Here is a 25,028-nt window from a genome sequence, read left to right on the forward strand (position 1 = left end):
GAGAGTTACTATATATTTGCTAGCACGGACCTTTGCTAACGGCGGTAGGTAATTGGGCTAAGGTGCCTAAGCGTATGAGGCCTAGTGTGGAACATTGGACTCGGATCAACAAATTGATGTCTTGATTCAAACCAAGATAATTGATGGTATATATCGCTGAATAAAATTCTTTCTAAAATAACGACTAAAATATGTATTATCTGAAAAAAAAATTTAATCTTCTACCCCAGTTGAAATCTCCAGAGAATGGTGCAGACAAGTGTATAAATCCTCAATAAATAAGAGAATGAAAAACGAAATACCACATGCATCTAATGAATATATGCTGAAGTATACTCACAGATAATTTCTCTCTTTCTTTTCTTTTGTATTTTGACAGAGTTCAGGCCTGGCGTCGTGCAACGCCTTACACCCTCCAAAGATGAAAGACAACTGAAGGCCGCAGCCCCATCTCGGCATCAGGCTGCAGCCAGCGAATACCCAGCTTTCGTTCACCTCGAGACTAACCCTTTTCAGTGACGTCATCGAATACTTTATCCTCGACAGGTATAACGTTCGATTTGTTGGAGTTTTAATCTATAGCAAATCGTACCAAGAGTTACTCAATACGTAAAATACAAATTTAGAATGTATTAGTATCATTATCAGACTATGTTTATTCACGGGGTAAGAGAAAAATATCCGAAATAATAATAACGCAGTATATGGTTTCGGCCACAGTTCGTGGAACAGACTGAAATGAAAATTAATTATTCCCCTGCTTCCAGCTCTCCTACAAACGGACGGTTAATCTCCAAGAACTAGGCCTAGATAATTATTTATCGTAAATTCAATTGAGCTGCAACGCTGCCTCTTTTGATCTACTTGCTGACTTAATTTTCAATATTTCTCTTCATCTAAATATTACTCCACACTTGACTGCGCTTTCTATTCTCTGGAAGGTTGCGTAGCTAGTCCATGGTTTTCTTGTCTGTTTCATAAGATGTAATAATAATAATAATAATAATAATAATAATAATAATAATAATAATAATAATCATACTATAATGTGCGTAATGTCTGTCTGTTTGTCATTCAATCACGGCCAAACGGCTGGTCAGAGGGGCATGAAACTTGGCAGGGTTATGGTGGGGACCCCTAGGATGGTTTGTAATGGGGTTTCATCCAACCTACCCCCCTCCTTTGTAGGGGGTGGCGGTGAGAAGGGATTCCCTGAAACGGAGCTGTTTCTGGCCGTGAAACGAGGCTGGTTATTCCCGTAGACTTAGTTACTTTACGATTTTTCATACATAATTTCTGTACAACTTCCCCGGAGAAAGTCGCGAATATTTCAGCTCGGATACAATAGAAGATGAAAATTATCATCAATATCCGCAAGATGTTTTGAATAACTTAAAGCCATCGGGACTGCCAGTGCACAAAATAATGTTGAAGAAGGTAATGTTGCTTCGGAATTTCGATCGTGCCAATGGACATAATAAAAAGGAAATTGACAAGTTCCTACTTTCTACTCTTTTTTTGGAAGACACAGGATCATAAGAGCATTTATCAGTAGCCATAACGCATTGACATACAAGTTGCGTCTTTGCAGTAACATAATGAAAAAAAAGATACTTTATTATTCGTATCACCGTGCAAAGTAATTGACAAAGAAACGAACCAATCAAGATCCCTGTTCCGTTAAATGAAAGTCACTGACAAGAGAGAGAGAGAGAGAGAGAGAGAGAGAGAGAGAGAGAGAGAGAGAGAGAGAGAGAGAGAGAGAGAGAGAGAGAGCCATTTAACGACATTAATGCACTACAATTTTATAATTTTATCTTGCTATCGAAAAATTAGAGAGAGAAAGAGAGAGGAGATAATTTGTGATTTGAGAGATAAGTAATCCGATAATCCCATCACCGTCTTCGTTACTTAACTTACATTGAGAGAGAGAGAGAGAGAGAGAGAGAGAGAGAGAGAGAGAGAGAGAGAGAGAGAGAGAGAGAGAATCATTAAAAGAGGGTAAACAATAATGAAAACGAACTTCTTTACGTTCATTGATCATCCCTTCACTGAAATAGAAAGTTTTTTAGACAATGAAAATAAGATATTTTGTTTAACTGAAACTCACCAGAAACTAGACAAGTTAGCATTAAGCAAAGGTATAAATAAAATAGAAAATATGAGGGAGACGAAAGACAAAAAAGGGGGAGGGTTAATGATGCTATATAGAGACAGTGATAGCACAGAGTTAAACAAGGTGGAGACTATTAGCAAAGACCTACTATATGCTAAATGCAAAATATACAATAATACTATCCATATTTTATTGTTATACCTATCAGTAGGAAATACAGAGGAGGATAAAAATAGAGATAAAGCAATAAAACTAGAATGCGAAAACATAATGAAAAACATAAACGACCAAGAATCATTACTGATTTTAGGAGATTTCAATGGCCATATAGGTTTCTTAGGCCACCAGAATACAGACAGAAACGGGGAAATAATATTAGAATGGATGAATGAACATAGGCTAATACTACTTAACGCAGAAGACAGATGCACTGGAGTATACATGGAGCGAATGCAGATGAAAAGCGTAATAGATTTTGCTTTAGTCAATGAGAAGTTATACAAAAATTTTGAGGAGATGGTAATTGATGAAGACAAAAAGGAATTTGATATATCAGACCATAACCTAATTACCATTCACTTAACATTCAAAGGACAGAACAAGAATCTCAACAAGGGTAAATGGGGGGAAGTAAAATACTTCAAAACAGATGAAGACAACCTAAATGACTTTATTATAAAATTAGAAGAGATCCTAATAGATAAGACATTGACAGAATCACAGATATGGACTTATCAATAAAAGAAGTAGCAGAAGACAAGCTAATGAGAACATATAGGAGAAAGTTGCTAGTAGAGGAGAAAGTAGAAGAGCAACCCTGGTTCAGTGAAGAAATAAGAAAAGGTATCAAGGAAAGGAAGGAGCTGAATAGGAAGAAAAGGAATGAGAGAGATAATGTCGTAAAAGAAAGTCTAGAGAAGAAATATATACAAAAGAAAAAGAAGTGCAGATATTAATAAGAGAAAAGATAACAATATATGAAAAGAAAATAACAGAAGAAATAAGAAGAAACAAAAACAAAGAGCTCTGGGAAAATATTGGTAAGTTAAGAAATAAGCAAAAAGCTAAAAAGAACTATACACTTATATAATGAACAGGGAAGCAAGCTAAATGAGGCTGAAACAAAGGAAGAATTAGTGAATTATTGGAGAGAACCATTTACAGTAAACACGAAAATAAAATAAAGGAAATCTGGAACGAAGAGATGAATGGAATATGAAAATGAATTGGCAGCAGAAGATGATATCATAAGAATTGGAGGACTATAGATTCCCAGAAGTACTAAGAGAACACATGGACCTAGTGATGGAATGCAAAAGGAAGATAATCCCAATGCAGGAGCCTGTGATAACCAAGGAAAAAGTCATAGCTTGTCTAAGTAAGCTCAAAGCTAAAAAAGCTGCAGGCCCAGATGGAATCAAACCAGAGCTTTACAAAGCTTTAATGAAGAGCAAAACCTGTATAGAAGTACTAGTTAGGTGTTACAACAAAGAACTAGAAATCAAAGAAAAGCCAGAATCTTGGAAGAAATCTAGAACAAAAATGATAGAAAAGAAAAGGAAACCAAGGGCTAAGGATTAAGGCCTATAGCTTTATTAAATATATCATACAAAGTATTCATGATGCTGATAAAAGACGAAATAGAAGCACACCTCAGACTGAATGAACAAGATCACGAATGCCAAGCAGGATTTACAGGAGGGAGTAGGATAGAAGATAACATCCTTACACTACAATATGGTGTAGAAGAGAGCTACAGGAATAGAAAAAACCATTAATAGTAATAGCTATCGATTACAGTAAAGCATTTGACTCGGTAAAACGAGAAGTCATGATCGAAGTTATGAAACAGTTCAAAATACATCCAAAAATCATAGAGGCAGTAGTTAACATATATGAAGGGGATAGCACAATAATAGACCTAGGGAGGGAGTCGAACAGGAAATGGGAATTACAAGTGGGATTAGGCAAGGTTGCACAGGGAGCTCTACTTCACTTTTCAAACTAATGACATATTTATAATTAAGAAAATGGAGGAGGAAGGGACAGGATTTGAAAATGAACTAGTAAAGATAGGGACACTTTTCTTCGCCGACGATGGATTAGTTCTAGCAAGTAATATAGAAGACGCAAGAATAAACATAAAGATTTTAATAGATATAGGAAACAAATGTGGGCTAGAAATAAATGAGAGAAAAGCAGCATCATTATTTTCAACATGAAAGATAAACCAGAAGAGATAGAGAACATAAAGGTGAGGGAGAACATCACTATTTAGGAATAAAGATAAATGACTCTAGAAATCTGTTTAAGCTTCAGAAAAAAGAAATGTTGAATAAAGCACAGAAGTTAGCCAACCTAACCTACTCCGTGATAGAAAAAAGCTGCAACAAAGTTCTAATAGGGAAAACATTCTGGAAAACATAGCTCTACCATCAGTCTTATACGGAACCAATGTGGTTAATCTAACAGATGCAGAAATAGAAAATTACAAAGAATAGAGAATGGGGTATATAGGAAAATATTAGGGGCATGTAGAAGTACAGTAGTAGCCACATTAAGGGGGGAGATAGGAGCTTCTTCAATGAAAAGTAGAATTATGAGTGGGAAGATTAGCTATGTAAATAATACTTTAAATGGACGGAAAGAGATACTGAAGAAAATAATTACAGATATGCAAGAAAAGGAAAGAAAATGGTGGAAAACTGTGGAAAAGTACATGCAGGAAGTTAAAATAAATTTAAGAAAATTAGAAGGAATGTCCAGAACAGAAATAAAGGACAAAGCCAGAATATGGGACACAGAGAGGTGAAAGAAGAGTTGGAAAATAAAGTGACTGTGAACATATATAAAACGTGGAAAAGAGAAATAAAAGATGAAGAAATTTATGACAACTCTACGGGTTCAGTCCTTCTCTTCAAAGCCAGAACCAACTCTCTTAATTTAAATATAGCAAAAAGGCACCAGAAGGAGAACACCTGTTGTCCTTTTTGCAATGATGCAGTAGAAGACATATTTCATTTCCTTTTATATTGTGGTACATATATAGAAGAACGGGTTAAAGCAATAGGGCTACAACAACCCTATGAAGAGAAGGAAAGTGACGTAGTGGGAAAATTTCTATTTTCAGGTAACAACGAAATAAGAAAAGAAACCATATACTTGATGTGGAAAAAAAGAGAGAAAAAAAGGAAAGAGCTAAACAAATAAACAAACAAAAAAAAATACCCAAGACTAAGAGGCGCCGTTGCAAAGGCATTGCCTCGACCCATAACTACTACTACTACTACTTAATTTCAGAGAGAGAGAGAGAGAGAGAGAGAGAGAGAGAGAGAGAGAGAGACAATATCATTAAAAGAGGGGAAACAACAATGAATAAGAACTTCTCTGCATTCAGTGATCGTCCCTTGAATTACATTACGAGAGAGAGAGAGAGAGAGAGAGAGAGAGAGAGAGAGAGAGAGAGAGACTATTCGTGTAATCGCCCTTATTTTAATATTGCTGAACAAATAGTACATATAAATTTTTCACTTCTGCGATGGGTAAGTTTGCTTGTAATAATAATGATGATAGCGTGATACGTGCCAATAGACTAGACGTGACGTTGATTGACAGAGTGGAAGAGAAAGAGAGAGGAAAGATTGATAAGAATCAGGACCTGAAAAGTAATCTCTGGAGGAAACAGATTCAAGTAATCTCCTGGAGTAGAATGGATTCGGAAGGAATTATTCCATGAATCCAAACAGATTCAAGTAATCCCCTGGAGGAAAACAAATCCGGAAGGAATAATTTCATGTAATCTCCTGGAGGAACAGATCTGGAATTAATAATATCATAAATCCTGACAGATTCAAGTAATCTCCTGGAGGAAAAAAGGGACCCGAAAGGAATAATCTAATAAATCCCGACAGACTCAAGTATTCTCCTGGAGGAAAATGGATCCGGAAGGAATTATTCCATTAATCCCGACAGATTCAAGTAATCTCCTGGAGGAAAATGGATACTGAAAGAATCATTCCATAAATCCAAAAAGATTCAAGTAATCTCCTGGAGGAAAATGGATCCGGAAGGAATTATTCCATAAATCCCGACAGTTTCAAGTAATCTCCTGGAAGAGAACGGATCCGGAAGAGATTATTACATAAATCCTAGTGGATTCAAACTATATAGACTCAGCCGGTTCCCCTACAAAAAATGGCCCCGGCAAAGGACAGCTGTCGTCACTGCATGCTTTAACGATGAACCGTGGATGAATCCCCCTGTGCAGAAAATTCCACGATATAAGCTGCTTAATGCATCTACACAGAAGGTTCATCAGGGGTCCGTCTAATCCCATACATACTATACATCATTCAACTCTAACTTGCAATCTTGAATATTAAGGCCCTTTCTTCCCAATACCTCTTTCACACTGGCTATCCGAACCTTTCCAGGTCTTCCTTTCTTCCTCCTCATAATTATTCTGAATTAGATATTATTTTCCCCCAGCACATTGATCTATCTCCTCATCTATACTATCTTTTTTTTTTTTTTTTTTTTTACAGTTATATGTTACGCCAGCTCATCTCAGAATGTTTTCTTTCATTTAAATTCATCATCCATAGTTCACTTCCATACAGGAGAGTTGGCTCAACAATTCTTCATAAATAAATTCCCACCTAGCCTTCTGTAGACACTGCTAGTCTCTTCCCAGCTATTTTTGCACATATCCCATTACTTCCCTCATGTCACCTATTCCGTAACTCACCTCTTTCTCATGCTGCCTAAGTATACAATTATCCCTCTGGACATCATGGAGGTCATTAAATCATGTAATTTTAAAGTATGGCATTTTGAGCTTTGGCATAAAATCCAAGAGGGAAAATAAACACGGCTTCGTGAGGCCTTGACAATAACAGTACACACAAATGAGTTCTGTTTCTGTCATGTTACGCCATCTGAAACCAATCTTATTGACACATAGCGGAAGATCAGATGAGAACCTCATGTCCTAATAAAAAAGATAATAAAAATAAATCAATAAATAAAATGAAATAAAATAAATAACTAACAAAAAATGAGCCCAAACTTTCATTCCCTGAGAACTCATATCGAACAACTCATACCTGGACAACTTATATCTAGGACAACTGATGTATTGAACAACTCATAACCGGTATAAATATTTTCACTAAATAAGTAACCAACTTAAAAAATTGTTATTGATAAAGTGAAGTGGCAAGTTAGGAGTTTATAGGCGTAACAACGATCATTTAACACTTTAATTATTGACTAGCATCTTCATATTCCAGGCTACAGTTACTATTCGTTGGTTTTGTCTTTACAATATTTTGAACTTGACAAGTCAGTTGGTTTTGTACTTATCAGCTTTTCATTTGTTTTCTGTAGCCCTTACAATGTCATATTGTATAACATCTCAGCGAGGAGCTAAAAAGCTTGTGGATGATAGCGACTAGCTATATAATTTCCACAGACGAATGCAGATAAATCAAGAAAAGTAAGGCTATGTGAAGTCAAGATGTGCAGAGCGCGCGTTCAGACGATGGCTGAGGAGGACCCATTGGAAATAGTATCTTCAACACTTTCACAGCGGTGGTACGAATATAAAGTGAATTCGAGAATCGTCCTCGGTTCTATCAAAGCCCACAAGAGACCGCGAGAGTTCTGATGGCGACAGATTGTTCTTCTCTACAAGATGAGGCGTTGGCCAGACTACCAGCAACATCAAGTGTATCACGAAGTATTCGTCGGTGGCGACAGCAGAATAGGAGAGCTCCACTATTCCATCAGATATTGTTTTGATGTCCCGCTATTGTGCTGCGAATTTGAATCAGGGGAAACGTTATTGCAATAGGGTACTGCTGGCGTAAATGAGGAAAGAATGCTATAATTTTCACATCTTCAACAGGGCTGGACGATCTTGTTAGAATTCGTGATTGGGGTGGCGATGGCACATTAAAAGTTTGTCCTTCTATATATTACCAGCTACATAAAATCAGCATTCAAATGGGTGATTTGACTGTACCTCGTGTTTTCGCAATGCTACCTGACAAGCGGCGAGCAACTTATGATGGGTTGTTTGCTCCGTTACTCTTCGCCCTGATATTCAGCCTAATCACAAAGACATACAGTTGATATTAAGAGTATCACGAGCTTTAGTAGAATTGAAAAAGGAATAAAACAAAAACAAAATGTTTGGAAATCAGAAAATGCAGTTAGAATTCTAGAAGAAGGTAGTGCTAGTATGATGCACTACCTTTATGCGAGTGAAAACACCCGCATAACTTATGGCAAGTCCTCATCTAAACTTGATACCTTCAATATGAGGCTAAGGCTACGTTATAATTATTGTTGGCAAAATGGTGATGATTGTGGGTTGTGTGGCGATGCATTCTCTCACACTTTAGACTTTAGAGCATTATAAGTTGGAGTATTTTGAACCTCTAGAATTTAGAGAAAGAACAATAACTAGTGTATCTGAAATGGTTTTGTTCTCTTATGAATAACAATGTAACTGAAATGATAGTTCAAAAGTTTCCCAAGTTGTTTTGGAATAACTAACTAATATAGTAAATTGATTCTTGTCTTACTTGGAAGGGGATGCATAGGAATGCTTATGCATTCCATTTGATGTATTTTTACGTCAATAAACTATTTGAATTTGAATTTTAATTTGAATTCACCCTAAAAGGTTTACGAAGGACTTCGAAACACCCCTCATGCATGAATAGCCAGCCTTATTTCAAAATTTCCTGACGTAGAGGTAACTGGTTGTTTATTTCATTTCTCTCAAAACCTCTACGCAAACTTGTCGAACTTGGCCATAGGTCCAATACAGTACAGATAAAGAATTTCGATGATAGTTTGCCACAAGAATTTGTGTCGTATTTTGAAGTGACTAACCTGGAAGACAGTCTAGCTCCAATATTTCCAGCTGAACTTTGAAATATTCCAGCGGAATATTTCAAAGAGGACTTCAGCTGGCATGGCTAAAACTAATAATAGCCTTGAAGGTTTTCATAATGCCTTACAAAACTCTATTTCATGCGAACATCCGAATATCTGGGGGCGATTTTGGCGTAGAAAAAGAAAACATTTGGAACGGGGAGCGCAGATAACTTCCAAACAGGATAAATGTTACTGGACCTTTATCAATGTATCAACCAAAGTCTAGAGAATATATACTCTCTAGACCTTGGTATCAAGAAGGTAGGTACTTGATGGCCTGTCATATTACCGTCATCCTTTAATGTATGGATACACTAATCAATAAATTGTTTCCCTTAACATTAGTGCCGCCCATAGAGCGTCAATCCCTGGAGTGGCGATCCTCCTGTCGCGCCCGTGTGTGTGAGACCTCAGGCGGCCATATTGAAAGATCTCAATCCAACTCATAGTAATATTACTTTATTACTATTATATATTATTCTCATCTTTTTATACTATTATTGTTATTATTACTGGACTACATTCATAGAATATTACACGCTAAACATTCACTAACATCCATTAAAACCTTAAAGACTTACTAAACTTTCACTAAACCCTAAACACTCACTAAACACCTTCACACTAAACATTACTAAGCCCTAAAGATTCACTGAATACTTACACACTAGACATGCACTCAATACTAACATTCACAAGACATTCACTAGAACCTTAAAGACTCTCTAGACATTCACTAACATTCGCAAAACATTCACTGAACCCTGAAGTAAACATTCACTAAACTCTTACTAAACCCTAACTATTCGCTAAACGCTTACTCATTAGCTATTAACGATAAAAACTTCACAATTTACTCCATACAACCAGGACTGTAATCTCTTCAGAAAGCATCTCTCTATCTATTATATCAATTATTCCGTAATCCATTATACGTTTACTACGAAATTACGAAACAAGCAGTGCCAATGGGACTCGATTTGTATTTTATTCGGCCACCTTTATACGTATAGGTCTAGACCGTGGTATAGGCCTACTGGGAAGCTACTGAAGAAGATGGCGTGGGGGAGGGGGTTAGGTGGGGTGGGGGGTTCATTAAGTGCAACGATGGGTTACAACAAGACCCGAGAGTCCAGTGGTGCTGCGAATCATAGCATATGTCTAATGTAGATCGGTTTACAACCTTGAAACGACGCCAGAATTCCACAACCCGGTGCTAATCTTGAAGGATTGACACGTAGTTGGGAACTGCGCTTTTATGAACGATCGGAATTTTTACCCAATCGTATTTCATAGGCTTAAATTGCGACGTAGTTGGGGAAACATCACTCTTAATAGTTTTATGAGTCTAGTCTTCAATTTAGTTTTATATGTTTCCCGAACTACGTCGCAATTTATATATAGATATATATAATATATATCTATATATATATATATATATATATATATATGATTATATATATATAGATAGATAGATGTTTTATTTATTCATAGAGAAACGTTTCGCACATGACTATGTGCATCATCAGTCTGAAAAATGACAAAATAATAACATTAAAAATACTAAAATACACAGGATTCTTAAAATGACAATTAAAAACATTAAAAGACTAAAGTAAGAAGCAAAGTAAAAACAACTGCAGTTGTTTTTACTTTTAGTCTTTTAATGTTTTTAATTGTCATTTAAGAATCCTGTGTATTTTTAGTATTTTTAATGTTATTATTTTGTCATTTTTCAGACTGATGATGCACATAGTCATGAGCGAAACGTTTCTCTATGAATAAATCTTTTAAAACATCCATGTGTCTTCGGCATTCCTGAATTGCTGTTTGAGGATCATACTGCAGATAGTATATATATATATATATATATATATATATATATATATATATATATATATATATATAACTTGATCACGAAATATATAAAACGTGATGCTATGTATGAATATATGTGATGCCTCAAGTAAAGGGTCGTGTATAGACCGAAAGATCTTGGCAATTCTCGTCTTTTCATTTCCTCCGTGGCGTCAACTTTATATATATATATATATATATATATATATATATATATATATATATATATATATATATATATACATATATATATATTATATTATAGTACTATATGTGTGTATTGCCCAAAAATCTGTTCTGTTGACCTAAGCAGCGAATTACGTACCTGGCGGCTGAGAAAGGCAAAGGAAACTTCTAAAAAGCAGAATGGTAATAAGTGAAAGAGGAAACGAAACAGAAGAGGGTGAAATTCGATAATAGACAAAAATAAACAAACACACACATTAACAGCAACGTAAGTCATAAGAACAAGAACTAAGACAGTAGAGCTGTGGTATTTGATACAAAAAAAAAAAAAAAATAGAAAAAGGAAATTAAAAGAACTTGGAAATACTTTAATATATGTAAATAGTAGGATATATAAAAATTTCACTACGACGCTCTCTGAATGAGAAACAGGACAAAAATGTAACGCTGAAATCCACCCTAAATGAGAAACATGAGAACAATCTGATAATGAACTCAGGAGAACGAAAAGCTGACAAACAGAAAATCGCAGTAATTTATTTTCTTCCTCTAATTAGATGCTAATTCATAACAATGACTCACTGATATCGCCGACTTCTAAGGCATTTTTTCTTTTTTTCGAAATCAATAGTAATGTGAACCCAAGTCATCTTATCTTTGATTTATTCCGCCATAAATATTGCTCCCGGAATGATATTCGTTTCGAGATTTTTTATTGTTATTTTTTTTTTTCGTCTCTTAGTTGTTGGGGACATTTGATATCACGATCTTTGGGTTTGACTTTCCATTTTCATCAGATTGAAAATCAATTTATTAATTCTTTTTTATTTCATTCATATTTACTTTTCAACACAACTGCTGCCGTTTCATTAAAGTGCGTCTTGTGGGTTACTACCTCCAGTTTTTAATGTCAAATACAATCCATTTTTTAACCTCTCGCGTGCCACAAACACAACAAAGATAAATGGGTTCTTTGTTTGTGGAGTAAGTATTATTCTCAGTAGTATACCGACGGACATATTACAATCACTATAATATTCACTTCCAATTACCATTTCACATCTTCCGTATTATTTTCATCCTGGTTTTCATTCTGTCGTTTCCCCAGAATGTATTCTTTCACCCATGTTCCTTTAGTATCTCGGCTCCCTTGAGCTGTTGGAATTTTGCATAGCCCATGTCGATTAAAATTTTTCACTTGACTTTACTGAAAAAAAAATAATCTCAGAAATTGCAATCGGAGAAAATTAATCTCATTTTATCAACAAAACTGCTTCTTACACAGAATGGCAAAACATTTCCGACTGACACTCTGACAGTGGCATACGTATACTTAGACCCGGTAGAATTGAACAAGCAGCGCTCGTCAATTTTTGCACAGAAGTCTTTTCAACAAAACTTAAAATTAAATATACATAAAGGTACTTAAAAGTATGTGAAATAACCATCGACAAATATAGTTCTGATACAACTACACACAAATATAGTTCTGATACAACTACACAATCATGTCTAAACACCATCACTACTTACCTGTTATAGTAGAAAACCACATTTCTTGGTCCAATTGGGTACCTCACTGTGGGCTGATCACTTAAACTTCAGCCTAGGCCTAGTAATGAGAAGCTATCTCCTATCCTCCAGTCCTCCACAAGACCAGTAGATCCAGTAATATAACTTTTCCACCACTTTATGCCGCGAGATATAATATAAACCATCCTTTTGCTCTGTCACCGAATTAAGCAGGGTACGCATAATGCACCAGGCAGAAATCTTACAAAACTTCGAGTGGGACTTTACTAATGTACCAACTGAGCCGCTAATTACAATGGTTTACGTAATATGGAGCTAGGAGTTTCCTTGGCCTAGTAGCGGTTTCACAGACGAGACCAAGAGTAGGTATGATAGAAAGTTTAAAGATCCACTGAAAGCATTTTATGTGGGTTTTCCTTTTCTGTGACAGAATTGCTCAGTAATCTCTAATAAACTTATTTGAGGATTAACAGCTGCATATAGAAAATATACTATTAGTGTAAATGATATTTAGGAAAGTGACAATTATAGATGACTATTTTGACCACTTATCACGTCTCGAATACTGTACTTTTATTTGTCCACCAATCCCTCCCTCCTTCCATGTCGTTCCTGTGCTTTATCGTCCACTCATCTCCCGGTCCCATTCTCATAGTTCTCATCCAAATAGGTCTGGATGACCCTGCTATTACGTGCTAATCTTCCCAGGGCAGGTTAAAGCCATTACTTTAATCTTCATTTTTACCTCTACATACATCATACATCGTGTTATGAATTTCACGTTTCACTTTCGACAAACTAATCCACTTTCACTATTCATCTTTTGTTTGTATGGTGTTTTTACTTTGCATGGAACCAGTGGTTATTCAGCAACGGGACCAACGGCTTTACTAGACTCCCGAGCCACGTCGAGAGTGAACTTCCATCACCAGAAATCCACATCTCTAACACCTCAATGGAATGCCCGAGAATCGAACTCGTGGCCACCAGGGTGGCAGGTCAAGACCATACCGATCACGCCACTGAGGCCTTCACTATTCATCAGTTACTTCTAGTTACTGTATACTTTCCTATTTCACGGTTAAATTTATGCTTGCCCGTCTTTTTAAGAATGGTTACTTTTTGATTTTCTAGTGTAGTAGACTTTTTCACCACTTCCATGAGGCTTGAATTTTCCAGTTAAACTAAATATATCTCCTAAATTTGCTTGTGACAAAGGCCAGAGTTTTCTTCTCAAATGAATGCCTTATGTTCTATCCTGTAAAATTCTGATGATCTGGAACAATAAATCTTTCAAATGGTTTGAATCTCGCTATCTAGAGTCTAACCCTCTGTAAGTCTTACAAGTTGTATGAATATAAGAGTTCAAATGAATCGAACTTTATTATTATTATTGATCTAATCTTAAATGGTATAGCCTTCACAGAGGGTGAAAGGGTATAATACTGTAAAAGTGTCACAAGTTATGAGACTGTCCAAATGAATCTAACATTTCTTAAAGGATCTAAAGTCGTTAAGTTTGAAAGGGTAAAAAAAAGTTTGGCAACGTCCAATCCACTACAAAGTCTAAAGGCTAAGCTCCTGGGTTTGTCAGTACGTAAACAGAAACCACATACCCCATTAGGAAACCCAATCTGATTATGAGCTTGCATTCTATCACCAAGTAGAGGTCTGGTTGGAGAAACAAAATTCATTATTTTTAAAGATTGGGTAAACATACTCCACATGCACATAAATTGTGAAGGAATATAAAGTCCGTATTAAATTAAGCATATAAAGTCTCACACACACAGTGGTACAATATTTTTAGACAGGAGAATATACCTTCAGCTAATGATATTCATTTTGTAAAGTCCAAAATAGGTCTAAAAAAATAACAAATAAAACTTTTGATAAGAAAATAGTTTACAAATAAGAATTGCTAAGTAGTGAAATAATAATATAGATAAATGAAAATATGCTTCAGTAGCAAAATTATTTACCCTTGTATATGTTCTACGAAAGGTACTTCTATCAAAATGCTGATTAAAAAGAAAAGGAAAAAGAAACAACAGTCTTATCATTCTCTGTATTAATAGTAGGCACACAACACTAACTGGTAATGGCATTACAATTAACATAGAGATAATTGAAAAAAAATCTCTCTTCCACTACCACTTATTTAAAATCTAGTGCTAACAATCAGAAATCTTTTCATTCAGTATAACCTATAGCTGATAGACACATCATTGGGCTAACATACATGGTATGTTGCTTATACCAATTGCTTATAACCTTTAAAAGGTGTATACCTATACTACTGCACTGTTAAATCTTAACCTTTTTTTTCAGTAGAGCAAATAAAGAAGAGAGGTTTAAAACAACATTACTTTTGAATAGGAAGAAAAACCTGTAGTGTTCCAACATGCATACGTGCCTCAGAAAAAAAAACTGACAAGTGCTTAATAATCAAGATGCAAAATTTTGCCAGGCAATATAGTACAAGGATCAAACAAATACAGTATGAGAAGATTAATTTAACATTTCATTCTTTTATTGCCTATAAAATCACCCATTTCGACACTTCTTAAGTGACAAACATTAAATGCTGCTCTAAGAGTGTAGGATTTTTTATTTCAAAAACAATTCTGAGCCAAGCTGCCAAATTGTTCAGCGTGTGCAAGTTCATTTCCCGTTAGGTCAATTCGTCATCCTTTCAACTAAGTCTCACCATGAAAAAAAATATCATACCAACAAGTTACACTTTAGAAACTAAATAGGGCATAATTACCAAAACCAAGCTTGGTCCCTGCAAGAGAAGTCCATCAAGACTCATCATCAAATATTCTCCCATGCTGATAAGTACAGTTGTTGCAATGCCAGTTCATGGAAATGAATCAATCTGTCACCCCTATACTTGCCACCATTGATTGGAATACTGGTCTCACGTCTACCATCTCTTCTCTTCACAAGAAAAGGTCTAAAGTGCATACAACCAATATTTCTTCACTTCATTACTATAAGAAGGCTGATACAATTGTTTTGAAAAATACAGATGTTCTTATATATAATACTAGCTGGTAAAATGACTTTGATATCCTTGTCTACTGATACTGTAATTAATACTAACGATCAAGGTTTGAAAATACTGTACAGTACCTCATGGCATATTTGAGCTAGTACTATGAATCTCTTTTCAACATTGCACCACTGTTAATACTGCGAGGTTTTTTCCATTAATCACGTTTCTTTATTATGGCGAAGAGAATGAGATGGACATCAGTGTCCCAATACAACTCTTAAAAGAAAAATATAAAATAATTACAAAAAGCAGAAAGGAAGAAAACTCCAAATTATGGAAGTAAATAGAATAAAGAACAGATCAGATCATTATGGACTAGTGCTGGGGGTAGGGAGGCCATGGAACATTTGGAGTGCATACACCACCATTTCTCAATGAAACTGGTTTCCAAATTGAGAAGTGGTCCGACTAACTGCGAAGATTGTTCTGCATGTGATTCAATCCAATTCCAAGACATTCCCTCTTTCTACAAAAAATTAGTTTCCATTTAGTATTGCCATCTGTAGTGTGGTATTCTATCTACCTTACTGTGAAAGTTTGCGTTCTTGAAAAAAAAAATATATATATTATCCTTGGGTATGCCTCAAAGACAGGGCCATCCCTAAAACAAACAAAATAACTTTGATGTGCTTATTGCCTTACAAATTTCAGGGGAATCTTTTTAATTACCACTAATAATCCTCCATGGGTTCTTGATTCAATTTAAGTCATAACCTGGATCATAAACCGATAAATGACTAATTGTCCTTTTTTATTTAAAATTAGCTGATTGGCATTCATTTTGCTTTGAGGTGACTGATCATTTGTTCATTAACCAAAACTCTAACGATGGCAGTGTAGTTTGATGAAATTATATTAGTGAAAAAATATGAAAGTGGTCCTAGTTTAAGTCAGGTAAGTTTTTTGAGAAAATTAATGTGTTAGTGAGTAATGGTTCACTGTTCTCCTGACCTTAGTTCCAATGAGCTGAAAAGAGTTAAGGACAGCTGCTCTCAATAGCAATAGTACTTACAAAACGAATATTCAGCCTCAGTGTAAGATTGACATTTATTTGTAAGTGATTACAGAGAATTGGATCACCACAGATGAATAGTATACACCAATGATCACTCCTTGAATTTTAGGGATGCATGAAATCAGAAAGTTTATACTGAGAGCAGGGAGTGTTTGTAGGGGGACATTAAAGACATGGCAAATATGTGTTGTATACAACCATCTTGCACGATACTTACTCATGAAATCTGATGAAACTCAGCTGGTTACTAAATCAGTATCTTTTACAATTTGTTACACCTCTGAGATCAAGTCTCACTTGCTATTCGAGGTTGTCTTAAGATGACAAACAAAATCCTGATCATCAGCCTGGGCCACCTGAGGTTAGGTTAGGTTAGGTTATGTTGTTATTCCTGTGAGTAGGATTCTTTTGTGCTTTAATTTTAAGAGGATATGATGTCAGTAAGGGAATTTCAAGAACAGTGAGGCTGTGCATACTAGGTACTAGGTTAAGATAAAGCCCTGTTGAAATACGATTATTCTGGAGTATTCCCATACTTGCTGAAATATAGGAAATAGACTTTTTGCTGGACATCCGTAACTTATATAATTTAGGGTATTTACCTATATCAAAAACCTTAAATTTCCAATGATTACCACATCACATTTGTTCAAAACATACCAGAAAAATCACTTTTCAACTGTTTCAACAAAAAGATGATGCTAAACGTCTACACAAAATTATGCTTTTGATTTCAGATGATTAAGAAGCTATCATCTGACCATTTTGTACCCATAAAAGCAGGCCCCTTAATGGAGGAGCAAATGAATGGATGAGCCCCTTTGCATATACTAAGTCTTGCTTTTACTTGTACTATAAATTAAACCTGTTTTGTAAAACAACCTGGTGTAAATACGTGGGGTGATGAAGTTAGCTACTCAATGTCTTAAACCCCTACCTGATCTTCAGTCCTGATCTTCAAGTACTTTGCCCTTTTTCATGTTCCTATTATATGCATGATGTTTGTTAAATAGTGAATTTTCACTCAAGTATGTTGCTTTGTTTTTCTCCTATTATGCTAATCAGATCTAATGATAATGTAAGTTATAAAAATAAAAATGTTTACAATTTTCTGCAGTCCAAAATATACTAGAAATTCTCACTATCAAAACATTTAAAATTCTTACTTATAGATTCACTGTCTTCAGAACAATTCAGCCATATTTTGTTCGCAAAGATGATCTGAATAATATTAGGCCAAATTAGGATCTCAAAACCAATGCAAAATAACTTGTGACAAAATATAAATTAAATGTTTGAAAGTCACTAATCAATTATGCAGTCAAATTGCATACTTCAAGACATGAGAATGTACAAAGAAAATGAAGATTTTGAACAGTTGTGACAACAAGATATTAAGATTACAACCTCAAAGGCTAAGGTCAGTTGGGCACATGAAAATAAGAGGTACAATTGGTCAAAAATAGCAGATAAAAAATTAACAAGCATACACCACCAGGAAGGTTAAGAAATCAAGGGAAAAGAGCACATATGAAGACCTACCTAAGAAGGGAAACCTGGCATAAAAAAAAACATAAATACTGATGATATTTATACCCCAGCATACTCCCAATCTGTGTTTTCTTTGTGTATCTTAAAACTTTAAGCAGCTTTGATAAAGACAGCAATGTTCTATGCCCTAATAATTTCAAAATATAAACTATCACAAGCGCACAGGACACTGGAATTACCCATCTTTTGAAATACCATTTCTTTAATGCTCTCAATATTTACATAATTATATATTCACGTTAATACTCACTGACAATAGTACAGTAATGTACATTTACTTAGGTATCTTACACAGAATAATTCTGAGGTTGAGGCCAGTATGCGTTGTAGTAGAGGTAAAAGTTTAAAATATATAACTGGAAAGGTTAATACCATATATATATATGTAGGGAATATTATTTACCAACAACTATCCCCCTTTCCCAAAGGAAAATTTACAAAGGAACGTTAGAAAATGGGTTTGTATAAAAACAGGAAAAATTATTTATACATATATATGCTGTACATAGATCTACAAATAAAACTCATGGGATCTGTAAAATAAATAAAATGACCTCTCATGAAAACCTACAAGCCAATTCAGTCTAAAAACAGCATCAGGTAAAACTATATTTACAGAACAGCAAGTTACTTGTACAATTTAGTCCCCATCAATAGTAGGAAAAGCATCCCCTGCATTTTATTTCTCCAGGTTTTGGTGGCAAACACACACTCAACGTGAGGTTATTTCTTGGGAGGGAGAAGTACATAATCAGAAAACTCACAAACTGAACAATTTCATACACTTCAAACTACCTTAACTATTTTATGACTGAAATGCCCTTGTGAAATAACAGTATAATATTTTAATTTTCTGTTAACACTAACCATTGTTATTAAGGAACTTCAGAATACTCTGAGAATACACTATAAAAGCTGTACAGAAGCATGTCCTTATGACTTATCATCCAAAAGGAGAAGTCAAACTAACTGATATAAGATCAAACAGTATTTAACAAAATCTACACAATAAAATTGCATACCACACACACACACACACATAACTAAAGGTCTAAGTAAGGGAAATAACTCTTCAACTTATATTGAAATAACAAGTAGTTAAGAACAACTTACTGTTACCTTGAACACTATACAACCACTTGTCACCTAATTACTTAACAATGCTGCATACATTCAGACAGACGCACACATGGAATAGAATGATACTTAAAAAACTTAGAGCAACCAATTTACAAGTGTCAGATCAAATAATTCCAATGGTATATAGGTTATCAAGAGGTTGAAACCCAGCACCACACAACCACTGAAGAGGTCTAAATTCCTTTCTAATAAACTTACTAAAAACATTAACTTTCCCCACCTTTAAACCAGACATCAGCTTTTTTTATTTTTTGAAGCATTGCAATTTTATCTAAAACTAGCAAGTATAAGACTGAAGCCTTTTAACTGTAGAACCCAAAATGTTTGAAAAGAATATGAACTGACAACAATGTCCTTAGCCCTTACCTCCTTCATGAAGAGGTCAGCTGATAAAAAGAATAATTTATATCAGATAAATACTAATTATTGTAAATTTTTTTTATAGCTAGGTATGACATGTGCAGTATGACATCAAAATTCGTTGTAGTTTTGTCGCTATGGAGGATCTTTCACAACCACCTTTACACAAAGGAGTGCACGATTTGTACTTGGTTTGTACAATATTTTTTCTTAAATTGATTCGATTAAGCCTGCCTTGTGCTGGCACAGGCTCTTACTCTAGGGCAGCCCGTAATATGTTAAAATGAATGTAAAAAAATTTCACTGAATAATTACCATCAAAATGTATTAATGGCATGCCTTTTCTCAACAGAAACTACAAAACCAATATCAAATACGAGTGCAGTAGCCTTAAAACTTCAGAACCCAGTGTCAAAAACAACAATGAAACTATCACTTTCCACCAATTTCATTTAAATTTCACACATGAAGAGCCTACACCTATCTGAGAATATTTTTCACAAAATAAGATAGAATTTTGTCCGACTTTTTTGGTGTGACGTTTAAAAAGAATTTTTTTTTATACAAAACAATGACATCTAAAGATTTTACCTTACAGATTTCAAGGTTAATACAAGGCCTTTGTACCACATTAATGCCATGGAAAACAACTAATATATGGTGTGTAGGTAATTAAAAGTTCTTTAACCCACAGGGTAAAAGATGGAAAGGGAACAAAATGTACATCTTTGGCTTAAAATGTTTCGTAAAATGCCCATTATTACTGGAAATCAAAACTAAAGCCATATCGTAACAAATAAATACTTTTACCCCTACACCGACTGGTCCACTTGAGAGGAAAGAATTTTACAAGATTAGGCAGCATCACTTAATCCAAAATATAACCAAATCAGGGGCTTTTCTTAAAAATGAAAATTTACCAAATCTGGATCAACTGGCAATTTCAATACATTTTCATCAACAACATAGACACCACCAAGTGCAGCGGTAACTCTGAGTGCTTGTAAGTTACAGGCTCAATTTGGGTAGAATTTGAAAAGTATCAAAAAATCTCTAATATCTAAAAGTAAATGAAATAAAAAAATCAAATTATCAATTAAAAATTTTTTTTCTCCAAATGATTCTAGTAAAAATGTTTAGGTTACAGTACACACATACATCAACGGTTCTGATATTGAGTAAATAATAAGTATTTCATTCAAGTGTTCTATTGTACAAAGTTACTACTGTAGGCAATAAGCTGATGAACATATACTTTCCTTTATCATTTTACCACATAGTGTGTACTTATTCTGAACTGAGCAAAATTTTTTAGTATGAAAACTAATTTTCTCATATACGTAAACCCATTGTTCATATAGTATAGCCAAACCGGCAGCCTTTGAATTCTCAAGCCACAGAAAATTATGCCAAAAAAAGACTGAAAAGAGTAGTACTACTCCCATGCAAATGTCATGGATCCACTGTTGCATAAAAAGCAACCTACCTCAAGACCTGCCTTCTACAGGAAAACTTTTCTAGCTAAAAAAAAGATGGTTACTACCATTTTGGTGCACAACAATATTTTGTTCTTTAATACAATTAAAACATAACTGGTTTAAATAATAGATCATGGGACCACTTGTATGTATAAGGTCACTACACCAATACGTATACTGTTTGCAGGGGCTGGTATAAAAGATTGACTCTAACCTTGATATAAAAAAAGGACTGTCATAATGCGATAAAATGCAAGAGCATTTTCAACCTAAAATTAACAATAACTTGAATTTTTGCAGTTAATAAATATCAACCAGTAAACAGAGGGCTGGTCCAAAGGGTTTACATTTGATGAATGAATTAAAATTCCTTGAAATTCTGATACTTAAATGGTAAAGCTTGTAAGTGTGCATATGAAGCACATATTCACAGCTCTTCGGAAAACTTTGCGCCGATATGATTCCAAAATTTCCTGAATTTTCTGTGGTGTTGTTGAAGATGAAGTAGGAACTTTTAGATTATGCTTCGAATTTTGGTTACAATGATGTTGATAACCAAAAGGTCAGCAACCTACTGTTGTCATATGAAAAGGATACTGCAACAGAAGAGCTGCTGTATATTTACAGAGAAAGAAGAGCCAGACCATGAAAGGAGATAAAATGACATGAAAAATTATTAAGCTGAAATAACAATGACCAACAGCAGGAATTAGTTTGTGATGTGCAACAAGACATCTCACATTTGCTACTATATAATACTACAAATTGCACAGAAATTTTCAGGCAGTGGCAAGAAATGGAAAAGATGATCATTTTAAGAAATCAAAGATGGCAACATCAGAACTGCAGTCCTATATACCCAAACAAGTATCAACAGGACAGTCTAATCAAACGACTTTGTAGGAGTATAGACATAGTTCTGTTAGGTTTTGTGAAGAATCTGAGGCATTCAGTTCCTCGTTGGACGAGTCGGTTACATGCTCCACTACCGATCTCAGGGTCCAGGTTTGATTCCTAGCTCTGCCAATGCAGAATCAGAGGAATTTATTTCTAGTGATAGAAGTTCATTTCTTGATGTGGTTCGGATCCCACAATAAGCTGTGGGTCCTGTTGCTAAAGTAACCAATTGGGTCCTAGCCACACAAGAATATCTAATCCTTCGGGCCAGCCCTAGGAAAGCTGTTAATCAGCTCAGCGGTCTGGTAAAACTAAGATATACTTTATTAACATAGCTTTGGAAACTAGGGAATATGCTTCTGGAAATAAATAACCAACATCATTGCAAAAGAAGAACACTAAAAAGCGTAAAAAATCTCTGATTACAAATTAGTACTCAGGATTCAAAAAGCCTAAATGGCAATAGTACCAAGCTAGCCTTCTCTTCCTCCCCACAACACCCGTAAGCCAATTAAGACTACCTGCTCCTTCCTTTCCCAGCATCTTATGCACCATCACACACGAGTTAGTGACAAAGTTTCACTTAAAAAATTTTATGCTCAACAGAGGTTTTTAATTTCATATAACATAATTTCATTAAAGTAATTCATTTTAAGTACATAAAAGAGAACTGAGTTAAATTATAACTTAAACCGTGGCCTAGGGTTTATATCATACTGCTTTATAATATATTCTTATGGGAAAACTATTCTTCCAAACACTGATTTTAGTATATGTGACAGTTTTTGGAAACTAGTCACAAATAACAAGAGGGGACAGAAATGGAATAATTAAATGGAATTAAATAAATGGGTAAAATGTTTGTTACCATTCCTGAAAACTGGAAAAATCTGGAGAAAATCTACTGGACCATGGACAGCTTAACAGACATGAAAAGTGAGGCAGTTGGGCATCTATGGATCCATGGCAAGAATGCAAGAGGTAGGCGTTGCTCTTCTTTTGGCAATTAGATATAAATTTGCAGTGTCTTGGCATTTGATGATTGCGAATGCAGCGAGACATGAGTGATGGGTTTGTGATAAAGCAAATATTTCTTTCTACTCAACTTTGCAGTTTATGGACCAATTGTTAAAAAAATATTTTAAAAAATAATATTCATTCTCTCTAAACTTCTGCTCAGTCTTGCAGGTGCTGGACTTTAACCACTTCACAGGGATACATAAATCTATAAAAAAATAAGCAAATTCCCATGCTCAACCCCAACTATTCATACTTTTCAATATACAAAGATTTTGCACTTAAATACACATTACTTTACAACTTACTACATGTGAAGGCTGGGTTCCAGTGAATCCGATGTGGGCAAGGTTGCATGAGGGTATGTATAAGAGAGAGTTGCAGGGTGGGGGGCTCCCTGGCTCATCTCCAAGCGCCTCAGGTATGTGGGGTCTGCAGCCGCCATGTGGTGTGGGAGGTAAGCCTGACTGACGTGTGGTGGCATCACTGATGGATAAGAATACTCTTGTGGTAAATACTGTGCAGTTGTAGGGATTTCTGCCTTAACCATTTCATGGCTTATCTTGAAGGTCTTGTCTGTGGTTGTGGCAGGCGATGAAGATGCTGAAGGTAGGGTTGGTGTGGCTATGGGTGTAGGAGTGGCAGAGTTGGAGGAGCCCTGGTGCTGATCGCTAACTCTCGTGGGAGTCTGTTTCTCTTGCCGGTTGAAGTAAGATGAGGAGGCAGTCTCAGAGTCCCTCTTCGCTGCTTCTTTGTCAGCCATCTGTTGAACTTGTTGCACAGGAGAAGAATATGACCTGCGGGCAACATCTTTTGAGAGTGCCTTTTCAAGAGTAACGTTTGGGGTCACCATCGCTGGACCTTTATCTTTTTCGCGGTCAGACTTTTCAATCGAGACAAGTGCCCTTGGTGATTCAATGTAATGACTTCTCCTCCGCTGCAATGTATTCCTTCTACCTGGAGCACCAAACCTCTCCTGACTCCGATATATGCGAGACTCTGTGTTCAGTTTTCGGCGAATGGCATTCCTGACTTTCTTCTCGTCAATAGTTGGGAAGTTGCGAATAGCATCATCTGATAATAATAAAAAAACACATCATACGTCTGACAAGATATGAGAAGTTACAACTTTCAACATCAAACAGGATTACACCCAAGTAAAATTATACTGACAAGTAACCACATTACTTTAATGGAATACTGTGCGATGACTACTGACTGTGCTATATCAAATTAAGAATTTGAAAGTTATTACATAAAACTGAAAATGAAATTAGTTTATTACGTACTGAAAGTGTACTTTCACTAACAAGGTTTCAGGGATAAAGATTTGTGAAACCCCTAACAACTTCTGAATTGTACATAACCTTGTACGTATATAATTAAGATTCGTATCTCAAATGTCACGTACACAACACTGGATACATACGAGTAATGACTCTGATAATGCAGGGGTCCAGCTGATTCTTTAATGATGTTCTTTTTGCTTTATTTGCAAAGCACTCTCCCCCTGTTAATGAAGAAGTTGCCAGCACCTCAACGGGGAAAAAATAGCGAAGCAAGTCGTTAATGTAGCGATTGGCATTTGTGCGACGGAATTTGAAGTAGTCACTTGTGTGAATGCTGATGCCTCCACCCAGGTCAAGCTGTAATTAAGAAAGGGGAGACATCATTTTGTGGATATAGACTGGCTTGATTAACACATCATCTAGACCAATCTCAAGGAGCTAAAAGTGGAATTCATCCGACTGAAAAGCCAAGAAGTAAACTAGGACTCTTCCGAAAAAATGATAAAGTTACCATTCAATCTTTTAAAAGGCATCATCTATATGTAATAATGAAAAGACTGCAGCGCCACAGGCATTTACC

The 25,028-nt window shown here is 35.4% G+C and overlaps 2 protein-coding genes across 3 annotated transcripts in view; both read right to left on the reverse strand.

Annotated features, from left to right (window-relative positions):
* LOC135202707 (ileal sodium/bile acid cotransporter-like) overlaps nucleotides 1-12,869 on the reverse strand; it is a 28,450-nt gene extending 15,581 nt beyond the window's left edge. The window contains exon 1 of one of the 2 annotated variants that reach the window (XM_064232187.1): nucleotides 12,641-12,869. The gene's annotated coding sequence lies outside the window, so the exon portion shown is untranslated. Of the gene's footprint in view, nucleotides 1-340; nucleotides 484-12,640 lie in introns of those variants that run through there. The other variant, XM_064232186.1, reaches the window with a different exon arrangement.
* Nucleotides 12,870-14,696: 1,827 nt separating this feature from the next.
* LOC135202982 (uncharacterized) lies at nucleotides 14,697-24,805 on the reverse strand (the record flags this gene model as incomplete). Its single annotated transcript, XM_064232521.1, is given in 3 exon segments — nucleotides 14,697-19,793; nucleotides 23,468-24,233; nucleotides 24,589-24,805. Coding segments are annotated over 3 exon segments (987 nt in total), but the record flags the coding sequence as incomplete, so codon positions are not given.
* Between the last annotated feature and the right edge of the window lie 223 nt (nucleotides 24,806-25,028).

The sequence above is a fragment of the Macrobrachium nipponense genome, chromosome 33, assembly GCF_015104395.2.
Source record: "Macrobrachium nipponense isolate FS-2020 chromosome 33, ASM1510439v2, whole genome shotgun sequence".
Classification (NCBI taxonomy): domain Eukaryota; kingdom Metazoa; phylum Arthropoda; class Malacostraca; order Decapoda; family Palaemonidae; genus Macrobrachium; species Macrobrachium nipponense.